Here is an 18,464-nt window from a genome sequence, read left to right as displayed (position 1 = left end):
CAAGCGTCCCTGATACAGGGTGCTCCAACAGATCCTTCTGTGCAGGGCCAGGACACATGGCAATGGGACACAGAAAGCTGCACAACCAAGGGTTTAGGGCTTGACTTCACAGAGGTGTTTGAAGGGTCTGCCCTCCCTCCTCTCTGCATGAGGGATGTTACAAGTTTCTTCAGCTGCTGCTGGGAAACAAATCCCCCTCTCCTATTTTTAGCTCGTTTTAAATCTTTGACTATGATCAGAAGGATCCAGGTCAAAACCACTGGGGTGACACAGTAGCATGACACCCTGACAGGGGATGTATTTCTGCAATGCAAAGCAGCTTGAGCCAGAAATACTTTAATGGCCACTACATTCTTACATGAACCACCCTAAAAGGAAAGAAAAATGCAGGCAGCTTCTCTTTCCTTCTCGCTATCACACTGATTATGTCCCACTGAAGAGGGAAGCTTCTAACATACATACAGTGTGTGTTTCTTGATTTATGACAAATTAAATACTTCATGCATGTGCTCCTATCAGTAGCAAACCCTGCTTTGGAGGGATCCAAAGTTGCAGTGCTTTGCAAAGAAAGTGACCCTATTCCTCCTGCCCCCAGGCTGAGAGCAAAGCGCAGCTCCAGCACTGTTAGCAGCTCACTGCTGTGCCCTGGTGTGAGCAGCTTTTGTCCTTTGCTATCAGCCCTCCTTCCCTGTCTCTGAAGGCAAATGCTGTTGAATAGGGCTCAGGATAGCAATAAAGCTAAGCAGCACCTGCTTTTTAAAAGCCCAAGAAGCCAAAACAGCCTGGAATAAGGATGGCTGGGACTGATCACAGTGAGTGCTTACCACATCGCCTGCACAGACACCGGCTTGAATATGTGCACCCTGTTATCTGTGGATACGCTGAACCCGCTGTGGAGAAAAGAGGCACAGTAAAAAACGTGTCCCAAAAGCAGCTTCCCAGTTACAGCACAGAGTTTGTAGCAGGGTAGAGCTGTGAAGGACTGGCCCTATGCAGACTGCTGAGCTCAGCTAGAAAACACATCAAAACAGCAAACTAAAAGCACTAAGGTGAACTGTTTTTTTTAAGCAGCTGCTCTTCAGGAACAAAGCTAAGGCAGTGGGACGGTGCTGTGCTGTTTACCTTGGCAACACAAATTCAGTGCCACAGTTGGGAACAGAGCGCAGCTAAAGTGATCCTGGGGCAGCTACCAAGGAAAGAAAAGTCATTCCAAGTGCTGCATTGGACAGCCTTTGTAACTGGCACAAACAGGAGCCTGCAAGTCAGGCGTCTACTTGGCAGACACACATCATTCTTATTTCATGTTCGGCAGAACGCTGCCTGCTGCAAGCGTGGTGGAGGAACACATAATAGGATCCCTTTAAGGAGCTTTCACTACACACCCACTCGCCAGTGAAAGCTCCTTTACTCCAGCTTAAACACACACATGAGCCACTGTCTCAGTGCGTGTTTATGCACAGATAAGTCAATTATTGGTGCTCCCTGCCACAGACGCTGTGATTCAGGGCCTTTAGGTCTACTAACCCGGCCCAGGTCAACAGCGGGAGGCCTGCTGGATCTGCTGAGGCTCTGAAATCATCTGAACCCTCCTCCACAGACTGTGCTGCACACAGAGACCCTCTGAAGTACAAAGACACTCACCCGTCCCCGTCCAGGTGGATCAAGGTGTCACTCCACAGCGGCAGCACCAAACCCATCGTACAAGTGCTACTGTAGGAAATAAAAGAGAAGGTCAGGCCACTTACTACAGCACTGTTATCCTAATTTCACAGCAACGGCTGCAGGTGTTTGTGCTTATTTGGGAGAAAAAGAAGATCCCTCTGTTGCTTCAGGAACAGAACCAGCGTTGTTTTGTACAGGTGCCTGGCAAGGATTATTACCCAGATAGAGGGTACAGAAATATTCTCTGAAGCAAACTTAAAGGGTTAACAAACACCCAGAAGAGCAAACAAACTGAGGAGCAGCAAGCTCTGTGTGGAAGGTGAGAGGGGCTCAGTCTTGGGTCAGCTCAAGGCTTTCGTTACAGATTAGTCCCTCCCAGACTCAAGTGGGTTTGGTTCTACTTCTGGTTTTGCAACGCACAGCTTTGTTTTCTTGTTTGTCCCTCAACCACAGCTGTTGGGAACTGGGGTCAGTGCAATGGCAGGGTGACTGTCAGCAGGGCAGGTCAGCAACTGCAGCTTACCACCTGCTGTTGACTCCTGCCCCGTGCCCCCTCCCAGCCCTGTGGTTGAGTAGACACCTCTTGGCAAGCCCACTCCTCTCAGCTGCTCAGAACTCTCTGCCTCCAGTCACCCTCTCTCTGCAAGGCTGAGCAGAAGGCCAACAAAAGAAGCAGAAGTGAAGTGATGGAAAAAAAACAAGGGCAGGGGAACCCCAGCACAACCCACAGCAGGCTGTCTGACCGGAAAGCTTGGCCTCATAGAGCTCTAAGACTGCTCCATAACAAAGGCAGCATCTTCAAGAAGGGTCAGATTCACTTGCTTCCTGCTCCTATGCTTTGCTAGTCAGATTTCACCAAGCCTACCAGCCCTGCTAGCCCATGAGAAGTAGGGGAAAAGGGCAAGACGAGGCTTCCACAGGTCAGCAGATGCAAACCCATGCCTTGGAGTGGCCTGCACAAGGAGACAGTGCAGCATGCAGCTATTTCTGTTGACAACATGAAATGAGCTCATGGAAAGATGTTTTTAAAAGGCTTCCCAAGGTGGCCGAGGTATTTTTAGTGATACTGTTCAGCAACCACTTATCAGGGCCCATAGCAACAAGTCTATATGGAATTATAAATAGCAAGTGGGCTAGGGGAGGGCGTATCAGAGTGACCATCCAGAACCTAAGTAACTCTAGGAGACAGCTAAAACCACCTCGCTATGTTATTAAAGACTGAATGCCAGTGAGCTCTCAGTTATCAAAGGTGGCAGTGCTGGAACATCCCAGCCAATAGCGAGCTCCACACTCACAACAACCTGTGCAAGGACAAGCTATTCTTGCACTGCCATGAGAGCATCCCTGAGCCATAGCTGTGCGTGCACGCACAGACTGGGACCGTGCTCTCTCTTCAGTAGGCATCACTTGAGCAAAGCATCCAAATCCAACCACTTGAAATTAAGCACAGCTGTCACTATCAGCAAGCTGCCTGCAAAATCTCCTTTTAGCCAAACTGTTCTAAAAGGTTTTCCAGTGACTCCGCTAACCACCTGAAAGTGATTTCTAGCATCGAGGGTCAGCAGCGAGATTCATTTCTGTGCTTAAAGTCAGAGCTAGAAAAAAGCATCTGTACTAAAACTTACAAAATGTTTTGAATATCTTTTTTCTTCTTAAATTCACAATTCCCTCACACAGACCATTATTTATTCTACCTTTTTAAAAGGGCTCCATGCCCCCCATGCTCTTTTCAGAGAGAGCAGTGTCCTCTTCTACGCCTGAAGCTGCTGCTTCCCACTTGCATTCCCCAACCTTTGGAGGGGTCAGTGGCAATTAAAATGAAGGAAGCAGAAGCACTAAACTTTGACGACATGCTAATGCCTGGGGAGAAGACACGTTGTGCCATCAGCTACCCTGCCATTCCCATCAGGCCTGTGAGCCACGACCTTGGCACAGTGCTGTCTGACAGTCACTGCTGCTCTCCTGAACCCTGACGCCCAACTTCTTGAATTGCAGCTTTTTGGTTTACTGCAAGTCCTCCCTATGCCTGGTGTGCAGACACAGGGCTCTGGGACCTTGCCTTTCAAAAACCACTTAGGGGACTTCGTGTTCCCATACAAGTCTGAGGAGTGGAAGAAATGCTGACCTGAGCTCTTTTGCTCCTATTTGTTACCTTCTTACAAAAAGCAAAAGAGGAACTTTGGTTCTGGAGAAAGGCATCAGGCTGGAAAATACAAAACAGTCCCCAGAAAGTGCAGACAACCAGACAGTGATTGCTCAACTTTACTCAATACATGGGTGAACACGAGGACTTCCCCACCCAGACAGAGTGAGTACCTGTCATTAGAAGAGAAATCCATTCCCAGGACGATGCTCTCCTCCGTGTCCTGTCTGCCGTTGGTGGATACGACCACCATGTATCTAGTGCGGTTCTGGTACGTGCTTTCCAGTCTTACAGCCTGGGGAAGTGAAGGAGAAACATCAGCAGCTGAGCCAGCAAGATGCACACTGTTACCTTTACAAGCCACCCTGCCGTACTGAGTGAGAGCCACAGAAGCAGTGATGTGATGCACGAGGCCAGCCAGCCTGATTCTCAACTGGGTGGTCAGCAGAAGAGGAAGAAGCAACTTATTCCCCTTCTCACAGTGCTCTCCTGAATAAGTGGGACGTCCCTGTGCTTTCAGCACACCTGGCTGTTAGCCTGCTGTGCCCCACCAAGGCTGTGAGCAAGCAGCCCCAACCTGGGGACCCTCGTGCACATTTGGTGAACCACAGCTTATCTGCATCGTGCGCTCTCAGCTTCCCAGGCAGACAACTAGAACTAACTGATGAGTTAGTCTAGTCTCTGAGTTAGTCTTATGAGGCTTCCTGCTGGCTCTCTGAGCTTCTCTAGCAGTTTCCTCAGTATAGAAGAGATGTCACAACTGCACACCTGGCAGGAAGATTTCTGAGTTAGGGGCTGCACCCATGGTGGGATCTCCTCCAGAAGCCAAAAGGCAGCGAGAGCTGCAGTGAGCTGAGCACATCTCCCTGCAAACACATGGTTGAGAGGAGCCCAGGAAAGCTCAGCTTTGCTATCCACACTCACACTATGCAAGGCTTACTAGCAACACTTCTTGGACTCTGTTCCAAGCTGTCTGCAGTTATTTTAGTCACCGGGTCCCAACAAGAGAAACTATGACATCTCTATAAAGGAAACATCTTAATTTACACGTCTTAAGTTCAGACAGCCTAACCCAAACTGAAGGCACTGCCTGGTTTCAGTGCTCAGCTTTTTGCTAAGCTGCTTCCTGAACTTTGAGCAGGGTCTGTGGAGAGCAGACATGGCTGAGCAGGACGTGCTGTGTCCCAGCCATGCCCCAAGCTGTGGGCTGGCACCTGCCTGCTGCCAGGGACCCACTGCTGAATTCCTCTTTCCAAAACAGCACAGCTCAAAGCGGTGTTCGACATCCTCTGCAATAGAGCCTGAACTCTCCAACAAGACCCCACTGCCACCCTCCCAAATCTCATGGCAGCATTCTTGGCCACCCATAGCAGCTCGTGCTCAGAGAGTTTTCCCTCTGCGGTCATTTTAGCCTTCAAACAAAAGCTCACAAAATGACTAATATGTGTGATCTCCCAGAAGTGTGCTGCTCTCCCCAGCGTACCCTGCAGCTCTGAGGCCAGCATGGCACCTCCCAGCTCAGAGCAAGAACCTTCCAGCTCCTTCACATTTCACCCTCCACCACATCTCAGCCATGGGACACGGCAGAATGCACAAGGTTTTATGACAGCGTGTGGCAGCAGCCCCAGTGCCAAGTGCAGCAGCAAGTGCAGGCAGGAGGCAGCGCTAGCTGCAGTTTCTAGGCTTGTTCTCTTGGATCAAATGCTAACAACACCCCAAAGGCCAATGCCAGCGGACAGATGTGCTCTGTACAGCGAGACTGTGCTCCACTCCATCTCTTAAGGATGAGACATGCTGAAACCAGCCTTATTTGTCCTTCTTGTGTCTTGAGTCACATGGAGAGTCAAAGAGGTCAGGCCTTCGAGGTGCGAGTTCTGCTGTCTGTACAACTAACCACATATGGTAACACGAAGGGTGCTCTTCCACCTGGAGGAGCAAGCAGTCACTGAGGTCCTGGTGGTGTCACCATCTATATGAAGATCCAAACCAAGACTTGCAGCTCACGCTCTTCCCACAAAGAGAAGTGCCATTAATGGAGCAGATAATACTTTTTACTAATAATAAACTGGTCAAGCTCCGAAGTTACTGACAGAGGTTCAATGCACCCAGCTGATGATGGATTAGTGAGCAGCCTTTTCATTTAGCACTGGCTCTTACTCTCACACAACAGCAGGTGAGCACCAAGTAACTAAATGGTCTGATACCTTTTAAACGAAGATACTGAAATTCCAGTCAATCTCTGGAGGCCAGCCTAGCTCCAGGGGCTGCAATGAGATGAGAAGCCTCTTTCTCCTCAATTCAGGACCAGCAGTGTTCCTCTTAGCTTTAGGCTCACCTACCCACAAGCCAACCTTATCTTCTGCTGCATTCTTGTTTCGTCAGAACTGCACTGTGGTGTTTCATCAGCCCTTATGAACTGCACCTTCCAAGATGGAAGCTCACACTGACCTTTTCCCCTTTCTTATGCTGCAGGATAACAGGTGTTTCATACAGGAATGCATTTCTCGCTGGGATATTCAATTTGAAGATCCAAAGAAGTGCTCACGTCTTCTGAAGTCTTCTTTTATTATTAAACAAAAAGCCCAACTCCCCACTCTGCTGCTCTCCAGGAAGACTTTAAAGCAGTTTTGCACGCTTCCAACTCACTTTCCTCCTTCCCATTGCATTCACACTCATACCATTCCTCTGATTCTGCTCATTGAAAGCTACAAAGCTCTGCCAACGGCTCCAACAGAAACAAGAGTTGTTCCAAAATATAAGTGGAGGTTTTTAGAGGCTTAGATTTCTCTGCTGCCCTCCAAGCTGTGAAGTCTGCCCTCGGAGTGACAGCAGCCAACACAAGAAGAGAATGCATTTCTCTCAGTACTGTTTATATTTCAAATCTCATTTGTATCTACTATTTTATGAGAGAGTCCACTGCAGCTCTGCACACATCCTTCCTTCGTCAAGAATCAATTAAATTCAAGTAGACTATCGAACTTAACCTCATGCAAGATTTCAGCATTCCAAATGTAGCTGTGAACAAAAGGGTTTATGTCTCAGCCCACAAAGTCCTTATTCAGCTGTTAAGGCTAATTTGTCCCAAATCACACAATGTAGCCACTGATATTGCTGAACAATGACTTGTTCAATGGCTTCCAAGGTTCTAACCCTGGCTGGGATTTTGAAAGGCTCTCAGAACCCCCCCCATCCATTCCCATCACTTTCACTGACATTTTCATGACAGCAAGGTGTGCCTGACAGGATCTGGGGAGCAGGTCCTTCAGTCTGCTTAAAGCACATTGTTTTCCACAGCTGTTTTTGAAAGCTAATGCATTCCGTAGCAATCATGGCTATTTTCTAGCCAGACTCATAGGATCAGCCCAGCTCAGGAGGCTTCAACAAAGCAGAGGTGCTGGAGTAACACTTTTGAGGATGGCAACACTGCTTTGGGGACACGTTGCTAAGATGCACCAAGGCAACACAGGGAAGGCACTTCAGGCTGCTATGTGATGAAGGATGCAGAGACACTGCTGCTGTGCCTGACCTTATACAGCGCTTCAACACGTTGAAGGATCCAACCCAGAAGGATTCCTCGCTTCTCTTCTCCAGTTGCTGGTGGTCTTTAATGCACATCAATGTCAAAAACGGTAACGGTTTATTTTCAACAACCCCAAAAAACCCAAAACAGAACGATAGGGATCAGCATGGGTACATGGGGATCTGGCATGTTCCTTCCTGATAAGCCTTTCTGGATGCAAGCAGTTATAGAGCATAGTGAGGAATCCAACTGAACTGACATGGAAGGACAGGCAATCGTGTTGGTCATAGACAGCTACTGCTGACATTAAATAGGACACCAAGTTGATTCAACCATCTTCTCTAACAATTGCCACAGAACTTTTTGAGCAGAAAACTACTCAGCAATTGGCTCAGACAAAGCCAGCCTGCTAGCCATACAGTTTACCTCAACGCACAATCAATTAGGTGGGCCTTCTATAACAAGCTGCTTTTTTCTCCTTGTGATTGCAATGAAGACTCCCAAAGTCCTGATGATGAAACCACTGGAACACACACACACACACAGCTGCTCCCATGAGTTACACAGGTGTATTTGTCCAGTGGAACTTAACCTTTATATTCAGGAGAAAGATAAGCAAAAAGCCAGCCTACCAGTCTGATGTTGTCTTCTGGGCGGAGCAGTATGAACATGGCCTGCAGGTGCTGCTGGAGATCCCCTGCAGGAAAGAGGGCAAAGTGAATGCACAAAAATAGCTCCAAATCACATGCAGGCTCCTGGCTGCCCAGCCAGAGCAAACGGCCACTGAGAAACCCGACACAGCACAGAGAGCACTGCTGCTTCCACCCACCCGTCATGACAAACCTCCATCCACCAGCCAGCTGCTCTGTGCTCACCTGTCCCTGTCTCACCACGCTCCCTGCTGCTAAATCTTGTTATCTTCCTAACAGAAGCAAAACAGCACTTCAGAACTTTCTGTTCCCTTAAAAGATGAGGCAAACTAGGCAGAAACGGAGCCCAGCCCGTGGGTCAGTATCTCCTTTACCACGTGTTTCAAAGCATTAATCTGCCGGTTCATTTACACCTGTTAATTACTTTGAAGAAAACTCTCACCTAGACAAAACAGTCCTCTCTGAAGTGAGATCTGGTCCCATCTTATAGCACCACGTGTCCCAGTACACTCACACATCAACTCCATTCAAAAGCACCCAGCAACTACCACTCAAAAACCAAGCAACCATAATCGTTCCTAGAAAATGCCCATTGCTCTTATAATGGTGAAGCCAAGAAAAGCACAAGAAAAATAAATCAGTTCCTGCATTGGTCTACAAAGTCTTCTTAAAAGGACCCTTAAAGCAGGCATCTGACAGACAAGAGAGGTGCCCATGGGAGCATCATGGTGACTTCTACAGCTAGTATAAGAGCAGGACTGAAACAACCCCCACTATGGGCTAGGACAATGCTTCTATGCACAGCACACAGCAGTCACTGGTCTGCTCTCCTCTTCCTTCCTCCTTTAAACACGTTTCAGCACACAGAGAATGAGTCAGTGCCCTGGAAGAGCACTTATAAGCTGGGGGAGGGACTGCAGGATTGACACAGGAGGCAGTAGAGGTGACAGGCACCCGAAGGCACTTCCTGCCTGAGGACATTGTTCTCAGCACTGCACAGGGCTCGTTCAGGGAGACAGCACAGGAAGGGCCAGCTCATCTATAGGATGCGTGGCCTTGAGGGGAGCTGTGGGAGACAGGATTTCCCTGTGTCAGCACTGCTACAACCCCTGGCAGAGGCACTCAGCTCCAGCAGGTCTTGTAGCAGTGCAGCAGGGCTGGGGGCAGCACTCCTCTGCTCCAGGTGCCTGCATTGTCTCAATGCTTTGGAAGCTCCAAAGCTGGAAATAAAGCATTGGTCCTTGGCCCACTTTGCGCAGCTTGCATCATTTTCAGCCCCAAACACACAGGGCATTCTGTAAGCTTGCTGGATGAAGAAAAAGCAAAGGAAAGGTTTTAGCATGCCAGAATCAGCACAAAGATATCACATCCTGCCCCATGAAGAGCTGTCAGCTCTGCTGGCATTCATGGCACGACTGCTGCTTCCTATCACATTGTGCAGCAGCAAGCAGCTGCCTTTCTGTCCTCCGAGCTGGCAGGCTAGGTACAAAGCATCAGCTTGGATGGGATCTTAAAACTGATTTACAATATCCCAGAGATGGCAAGAACTGCAGGGAACCTGTATCCTTTCCAGGACTTCACTAGTGCTGGTGGAGTGCAGAAGCCAGGCCCCAGCACGTGGCCAGTGTGCCAATGGCACAGTGTGGGACCACCAGGGAACTGGGTTGGGGGGCGGGGGGACAGCCAGAGCAACCAGTGATTTCCATTTCTGAAGCTGATACAATTAAATAAATGGGTGTGAAAGTCAATTACTCCCCTGTTATGCAGCTGCTCCTCATGCTGGATTCCAGCACTGAGTTAAGGAGGCAGCCCTGCGAGGTCCTTCAGCCTTCCTAGGAAATGCTCTCGTGGCCACTTGAAACGCCACTGCAAGCATGGGCTGCAGCTTTGTGCTGGCACGTTATGGCTGCTCCCCAGTCCACTTCTGATTCCACGTGCCAGAGATAAGTCCCAACACACACACGGAAATGAAAGCTGAGCACGGCCTGCTGGAGGCCAAGAAAGGAGATGCTTTCCTTTGCCACCGAACTCACTGCCAGCAGCCACCTCACCCCTCAGGGCTGCTTTCCCCACATCACTGCTTTAATTTTGGTGGCACAGACGTGACACGTTGATCCCTTGGTGTCTTGGCCTGCTGGTATTCACTGTAAGTCGGAAAAGCACACAAAGAAACATGGCACACACTCATTCGAAGGACACTTCCCCATGAGATCTCCAAGTGCCACAAACACCACTTGAGCAGGGAAGCCAAGGAAAGGACAAGCACTGATGCCTCCTTACGCCTCACCCTGCAAACGAATAACCAGTCTAAGAGGAGAAATCCCACCCCTCAGGCAAGCCAAGCTCCTAAACACAAAACACCTTGCTGAAAGCAATTACAACACACCAGATTTGCTTCCTTGGCAGCCCGGCTCCTGAAAGCTCTGTGCTGATGAAGCAAACAGCACTATTTTCCACCGAGCTCTGCAACTGCTGTGCAAGCCTGCAGCACCACACAGATCTGAGGCAGCACCCGGCATAAACCATATTGCTTTTTGGTGGTCATTTCTAGGCATAGAAAACAGACTCCAGCCTCCTGGCTCTGCCCCATATGCAAAAGCACAAAGGTCTCAATACTGATTTTCTTCTTGCTGAGTGTTTATTGCAGGGAAAAACCCCACGCTATCTGATGGCTGTGAGACACCATCAGTGAATAAGCACCATACGCATAAGGGAGAGCAGCCTAGCAACACATGTTTGAGTTTCATTATTCAGAGTGACTTTTCAAACAAGAGCCAAAGCAAAAGTAAAAACACAACTGATCAAACCTGCAGGTGATAAGGGGGGGTGGAACCGTGCCTGTCTCTCTGCATTATTCACCCTGCTCTCATATCTGAGAAGTCACACCGATGTTGCTCAGAGGTTTCCTCAGCACAACATAGAGGTGAGTGTGCTCCTTTTCTTCCATCAGCACGGCTGGTTTCAGATTGGGACGGGCAATTACTCACCTCATATCATAACCTCAAGTTTCCCAGTGCAATCCTTCAGCCCTTCCCTCATATCAAAGCTACAGCATGACAGTTTTGGGGTGTGACGGCAGGTCTGTTGTGGGGGGAGGTTCGTTCTTAGCTCTCCACAACACCCCACAGTCATTCATTTGTTGGATTTTGCTGGATTAACGAGTACCAAAAACTTTTCTCTAAGAGCCTGGAGGCTGGAAGCTCTGCCTTTAATTCACAGCTGGTGTGAAACAAAATGCGTGTCCTCCAGCAAGAACACACTGTGGAGAGGTGAGCTGGGACAGAGCATGGCAGCAGCAGTTACCTGCGTGCTTGTTGCGCCGGTGGCTGACCCTGGGGGTGGAGGAGCCATTCCCTCGTGGCAGGAAGAGTGCTGCTCCTTTCACAGTGAGGAAGCTCTCGCTGATGCTGCAAGGGAAGAGACAAGAGGTGAGCGAGAGAAACGCTGCCTTGATTTTAAAAGGAGAAAAACAACAGAGAGGTTCGGCCCACGGTGCTGTGCTGCCCACAGAGGGGGAACCTGAGCAGGAGGAGGGATTAACTACGGTTACATTTTCAGCTTGAAAGTCAAGATGCACATCTCTAAACGGTGATGAGTAGGGCAAGCCCACACATTGCTTTAATTACAATTCCGTTAAGCCTGAGCTTTGTGGTTGGGACACAGCTGATGCCCCCTGGGAACAAACATCTCCCTGCAGCAGTTAGCCTGAAGAAAATGAACATGTAGAACAGATTCAGAAGTACTATTTACAAACTGTATGTTATTTAACTCAAAGACTGGTAAATTAAAAGCAAGACAGTAATGTGGTTAAACTCAGGCATCACTCGCTGCCCTGATTTTGCCCTTCACCAGGTCACAAGAGGACAGAGGGAAGTGGCAATATCAAGAGCCCTCAAGTTCCGCCTGCAGTCAGTATTTTGAGCACATCTCCCAGCAGCTCTCAGGGAGATGCTGCGGCACATGGAAGAAGCAGAGCTCTCCGCAGATGTTGCAATTAACCCATCCTGTTGCACAGCGAAGGGTTCCTGCCCTTCTCAGAACCGATGAGATCGTCGTACGTGCTTTGAAGAAAGCCAGGAACAATCCCACAGTCAACAGGATGGTTGATGAGTATGATAAGACAGGATGGGAGCGTCCCTGGCAGTGTGCACCCGTTAGTGCTGTGCCTTGGGGTAGGATGGTTTGTTCCCTGGGTTTATTCTCTTCAGCCAAAGAAGAGACCAGGAGCTTCAGAGCTCCTTTCTCTGCTTAAACAGATTTAGAAATGATTACTTGTTCCCTTCCTTTAAGGCCAAGGGATGGGAAATAACAGACCCACCATGCAGCAGCACAACCCTGCACAGGCAGCACCAGCACGTGTCTCCAGAGCTCGGTGTGAGCAGAGACAGCAGCATGCAGGAATCAAACAGGCCAAGACCCCACGGCCGGCATGGCACGGGCTGCTGCTGTCCCACTTCTCAAACCAGGGCTGACCACTCTAACAACAGCTTTGCCTACTATGTCGCTCTATCTTCAAGAATGCTCAAAGCTTGAGCTCCAGCTGGATTTCCCCATAACCTCAAGTACACGTGTGGGCACCTCTCCATTCTCCTGGTGGGGATATCAAACAACGATGTTCTGAGCTCCACCAAGGCAGATGCACAACGGTCTTTCACAGGGCCACGGCACATCCCAATGCCCAGGCAACCACAGTGGTTTGCACCCAGTTCATTTTATTAGCAAAGCCTACAAGTCGCAGTAGCAATCCTTCAGTCCCATTGGGGACGGTCCCAGATGGAAGGGCTGCTCACCAACGAGGGCCCTGCGGAGCTGCCAGCAGTGGTGACAGCGCTGCAGGCAGCGGGGAAGGGAAGTGGTTTTTGGGCTCTTGCAACTCAGCACTTCTGCAACTTCAGAAACAGCACAATAAGAAAAACAAACACAGCGTGGGAACACGCTGCAACTCAGATGTTTGACGCACACCCCGAGCTGGGGCTCCCTGTGCAGATCGCCCAGCTGTGACCGCACAGACACATGGACTCATAGAGATCCACAGTGCCGACTGTACCCTGTTTGCACCAACACAGGCACCAGCCCCTCACTGAGCCTTCCTGTCCCCTCTGCTGGCTCCAACGGGGACATGAGCCGAGCAGGGAAATGAGAACCACTTTCCACTTGCACTCGACCCAAAGCAGCTCTGGGGCATCCGTCCAGATAGAGAGCAAAACATCCCCCAAAGCAACAGGGAAACACGTTGTGCAAACCGGGCTCTGGAATTCAGGGCAGAGAGACGCACAGAGTCATGTTTCCTACAGCAACACAGAGTTCACCAACTAGAAACAGGCCGGCTCATGCAATTCGGATGCTTACTAAGAAATCCGGGCACTCGATGTTTACAGAAGAAATGTGATTCTGTGTGTTGTTTTCAAGCAAAAGACTGGGATGGGAAACGAGGCTGCAAAAGGAATTTGCTCTGCGTAACAGTTTCCAAAGGCTCTGGGTTTCCACGTCAGGATGTTCCCAGATGGAGCCCCATGTGCCATTCTTACTGTGCTACACATGGCCTGAGCACCCACGGGCACTCTAAACTCAAAGGGAAAAGCTTGACACATACTTGCCTTTTACCCCTCGGAATCAATAACAAAACACAGTTCTTGTTGATCACCGTTAAACCACACGACTGTCTGTGCAGTCAGTGATGGGAAGCTTAGTGTTCACACACAGCACGTGTCAGCTCAACCCACAAACCCCAGGCTTTGTGCCAGGGCTGCCCCACACACGTGGCAGCTCTCAGAGCCATCACAGGACCCAGCCATGTTTGGCCTGGCAGGCAGAGCTGCCACCTGCACCGCAGAGCACCCCATGACTTTAAATACTGCCGTAACTCAAGCCACACCGGGCACACTAAGGTCACCGGGCTGCCCCACACCTGCCAGGCCCTATATTTAGGCTGAGCACTTCAGAGACCCACAGCCTGACACACTGCACCGGCTATTCCATAAGCAGAAAACAACCTGAGCAGTGCCCTGGCACCCCAAACACTGCCCGGCACCTCCTGTCCCCAACAGGCATCCAGCCGTCCTCGTGGCCCCACTGCTGTACAGGTCATGGCACAAGATGAAGAGGTCACACCATCCCAATGCCTGCCCTCAGTGCATCAACAGAGCCCTGAAACGAAGCACCAAAACAAGGGTCATTCTGCCTCCATGCAAAGAAATGGATGCTGAATAATATAAGCCTCTCCTTTGTGCTGTTGAGAAGCAGATGCTTGTTTACCAAAATCATCAAAAAAATCACCAAGAGGCCGCCGGATTCCACTCCTGTAATGGAAGGAAGTTATCTGCTCACTATTTTAACTTCTGCAGCACTCAGCACTTTCATTCTCATCGCATCCTCCCCGCACACAAGGCCTGTCTGATCGTCGGAAGGCAAAAAAGCAGGACGCCCTTCCAGTCAATGAGGTGAACACAGCTCTGGACCCATGTTAAGGCTGCAAAGCAAAGAACCACAGCATCGCTTCAGGCTGACCCCATAGTGGTACCCAGCTCCAGGAGCAACGCTGAGCCAATGCAGGGCAGCACTGCGGTGCTCTACTGACAGTGAGACACTGGGAAAAGCTCTTCAGATCAAACCAGGGGATCTGATTCCGATGCATTTCAAAACACAGACCCAGCACTGCTTCCCAACCCAACTCTTTCCCCCATTCCTGGAGGCGATAACACTGTGACTCCGCTTTTCTGCCCGCTCTCTGAATGGGGATCAGCTTACCAGGAGCCCTTTATCCCTGAAATAATTTCCATCCATCACTCACCACGTGCCACGTTAAACAGAAGCTGACGGGCTGTGGGGTGTCTGACAGCACCGCTGCATCCCAGGGCTTAAGTAAAGGCTGAAAGGAAGGGCGGGCAAGAGGCAAAATGAACATAGAGACATGCACATAGCAGGAGCACAGACACTGCAGTGTGTTTGGATGGGCACTTGCAGATCACCCAGCAGTGTGGAAGCAGCATTGCTTGAACCAGGTAACCAGGAAAGCAAAGGAAGGGAAGCACAACCACACACTGCAGCCCCAAACACAGCCCTGCGGTGGTTTGGAATCCATGATGCTACACATGACCCTACTGCTATTACCCCTATCTGACTTCCAGCTAAAGGTGAGCTCAGCAGTGCTGTCTCAAGTGCATTTACAGCGTTCCTAACTCGACATGAGGAGCCTGCAGAGTTCCACTGGGCAGGTCTCAGACTGGAAACCCATTAAACTAAGTTTTGTTTTACAAGGGCTTCAACTCCAAAGAGCGGAAATCCCAGCCGTGTTTACCCACACTGCAATCAGGTGCTGAATTTCATCAGAATTAACACTCCGGGCATTTTGGAAGCCAAGTTCCTGCAGTCCTCAATGCAGGCCTTCCTATTTCCTACAAGTATTCAATCCCATTGCATGCACTGCAGGAGTGGGATTGGTGGAATGCTGAGTGTGGCTGTGGGGCACAAACCCAGGAATCCCAACAAGAAAAGAACATACCCTGGGGAAAACCATACAATGGATTGGGTTAAGGGACCGCAAGGAAAAGGCTCTTAAGTGAGCTTTAAACAAGGCTCTAAAATAGAAATGTGCTTAATTTCGAGCTAGAGAGACTCATCAGAGACTCTCTTAACCCCCAGCTCACAGACTGCTGCTTACCCTGCTCGTTCCAAGGCACACAGATATTCCTGTTGCCTTCCCAACAACTTTCCCAGCGCAGTCAAACAACAGCAGGGCAGGAGCGGTGCTGACAAATTGTTTGTATTTAGGCAAGCTGGCTCTCCAGCTTTGCGACACACACAGGAATGCAGCTGCTCTGCTTTGCATTGGCTTTGGGATTTCTCCACTTCTTTCTTAAAGCAAATAAAGGGAGAAACGACAACAAGAACAACCCCAACAACAACAACAGAGCAGCCAATGAAACTCACAGGGCTTTAAAAAGGAAAAGTGAGAAAATCAACTGAGGGCACCGAGATCCAGAAAGCATGTAAGACATGGCCAGAGCAAGGTCCTGACAGCACACAGAGCCAGCATAGCCCGTGTAGGGCCTTGGTGTGAAGGGTGTGAGGGTTTCACTGCTAAGTGACAAAGGTCGTTTGCTTAAAAGAAAGGACCGAATCATTCGTGGTTCAGCAGTCTGCGGATTTAACCTACTTCTTAGATGGCTTATTGCAAGGAAAGCAGGAGACTCCAAAGGGCTGAGTGTGATGTTGATGAGGGTTGGATAAGCATGGGATAAACAACAGAACACGCTGAATAAGGAGCCTGTGGGCTTAATGTGCCTAAAAATGCCTGGATTTGAGAAGCTGCCAACACCAAGAAGCTCTCAGGGCAGGATTCCTCCATTCCCCTTAGCTGACACCAGAGCATGGCTGGATTGCAGCACTCACCCACACGGACTTCTCTCTTCCCCAGCTGCTATCACTCAGTGCCTGTGAAGCAGAGGGCTGCTCCGTGCCACACACACTGGGATAATCCCACACAGAGACCATTCCCAGGCTCCAGTCGCTTCCCCACTGCACACACAAAGCAAAGCAGTGACTTCTGAACGCATCACCCTGCGTATCTGTGGCAATAGAAGGCTTCAGCCAGCTGCCGTGAAATACCATGGCTGGAAACCCCAATTGCAGATCAGCTCTGTACACATCAGATCCATTACACTGGAGAAAAACTATTTACTGAACGTCTTTTAAGCCCATAGGGGCTGATAATTTAAATGCTGTTTGCCAGAGTGATGCAGAGGAGACACCGGTCCTGCACGGCTCATCCAGACGGGATCCTGAACCTTCAACCCTCCCTGACCTCACACAGAAGTTAGAAGCAATGTCTCAGGACAGTCGGCATGAAGTTATTGAAGATAATTAAGCAATAATTTAGCTGGGGGCTCTGGGACAAAGGTACGAGGGAGCGCTGTCCTGTGAAACAACCCATGAACAGGCCCCCAAAGGCCATTTTCTACTGATTAATCTCACTCCGGTCCTTCTGTTTTGTAATCCTCAAAAACATCCAAAGCATTTCCAGAGTCTCCAGCATCCGCAGAAGCTGCACGAAGAGGCAGAGCTCCGAGGCAGCCCCTCAGGGACCGCTCCATTGGGAGCTGGCAGCCAGCAGGGCTTCATTGGGCTCTGTGCTCCCACCAGCAGGCACAGGGCTGCCCTGCAAACCCTCCTGTGCTGCCCCAGGTCTCGCTTTGTGGCTGCCAACCACATCTGTCCTCATCCCAACCCCCCCCCAGGAAGCGTCAGTGAGACAAACTCACTCCGGGAGCTTCCGGGGAGTAAGAGGAAAAAGCAAACAGGAAAAGTACTTGGGAACAGCACAGCCCTGGCTGGGTTAATGATCAGCTCAGCAGGCAGCACACTGCTCCTATCCAATAACTGCAACTTCTGTGCACTGCTATTAATAAGCAGAGAATAGCATAGATCTCTTACACGCTGCGTTTGATCTCAGAAGGATGGGATGAGCACAGCAGCCCTGCGTGCTTCCATTGCTCTGCATACACAGCTGGAAAGCTCCTGCGGGTGCTGACACTGCCACTGCACTGAGCCCCGGCTTGTGAGCATCAGCCAGAGCTGGGAGTGGGGATGGGGATCATGGCTGCTCCCTCTGGGCACCTCCAGCATTGATCCTCAACACAAAATCAGAACACTTAGAGAGGTACAGCACTTAGAGATGCGATTAAAGATACCCAATAACTCACTGCTTTGCAGTCTGGTTGTGCTGAAAGGTCGAGATTTTGGCCGCAGGACACAGTGAGTAGATAAAAAGTCTGCAAGGTTTCCTGCATAGTAAATAAACAAATCCACAGCCCTGCATGCAGCACAACCAGCATCACACCCTGTGACGTCAGCACGGGTGCACGAGTTGAGGTGTGTCACCCAGACGGTGCTTCAGAGAGCAGAGGACGTGGCCACAGGGCTTTGAAGGTGGAGGAAATGGGCAGGAAGGGGAAGGACGGGGCTGATGCTGCCTGGGCATGGGGACACGGCACAGGGAGTCCTCAGAAAAACTATCAGTTAATGTTTTGTAACAGGAAATGGTGGTATGAAGCAAGCAGGGGAGCCGTGGGAAGCAGCAAGGAAGTTCAGCTCCATCTCAGGCTGCAGAAGCATTGAGGATGAGGCAGTAACCAGCACTGGGGTGCTCCAACACAAGGGCACAGGGAGAGCTGTGTGGCCCAGCAGTGCCAGGTCCTACCAACTGCCTGCCTGCATCCCTCGCTGCTCACAGGGATGGTGACACAGTGACGTGGCACAGCAGCACAGTGGAGGCTTCCCCAGCACTGCATGGCTCAGCCCCACTCCCTAAATAAAGAGGAAGGTGGGCAGCAGAAGGATCCGGCAGAAGAACGGCTTTATCACAAGGCCACGGGAAAAAACACTTTGGGACACTGATAATGTGCTAAGATACCTAAAACTTGGCAAAAGGAAAAGGAAGTGATCGCAGACAGGAAGAGCTGATCTATGGCAACTTGTCCGGGCTTCTCCT

General features: G+C 50.1%; 1 protein-coding gene across 5 annotated transcripts in view; it reads right to left on the bottom strand.

Annotated features, from left to right (window-relative positions):
* SSH2 (slingshot protein phosphatase 2) overlaps positions 1-18,464 on the bottom strand; it is a 68,321-nt gene that overhangs the window by 17,745 nt on the left and 32,112 nt on the right. For 2 of the 5 annotated variants that reach the window (XM_015880841.2, XM_085522119.1), the window contains exons 3-7: positions 11,279-11,382; positions 7,958-8,022; positions 3,979-4,100; positions 1,642-1,710; positions 825-890 (exon numbers count right to left, since the gene is read on the bottom strand). In XM_015880841.2, the coding sequence (XP_015736327.2) occupies positions 825-890; positions 1,642-1,710; positions 3,979-4,100; positions 7,958-8,022; positions 11,279-11,382 (426 nt within the window). The remainder of the gene's footprint in view (positions 1-824; positions 891-1,641; positions 1,711-3,978; positions 4,101-7,957; positions 8,023-11,278; positions 11,383-18,464) is intronic. The other 3 variants (XM_085522121.1, XM_085522120.1, XM_085522122.1) reach the window with 2 other exon arrangements.

Source organism: Coturnix japonica, chromosome 22, assembly GCF_054131305.1.
Source record: "Coturnix japonica strain WE chromosome 22, WE-NBRP24, whole genome shotgun sequence".
Classification (NCBI taxonomy): domain Eukaryota; kingdom Metazoa; phylum Chordata; class Aves; order Galliformes; family Phasianidae; genus Coturnix; species Coturnix japonica.
Note: the sequence above shows the minus strand (reverse complement) of the source record. Positions and strands in the feature narration are given on the sequence as shown.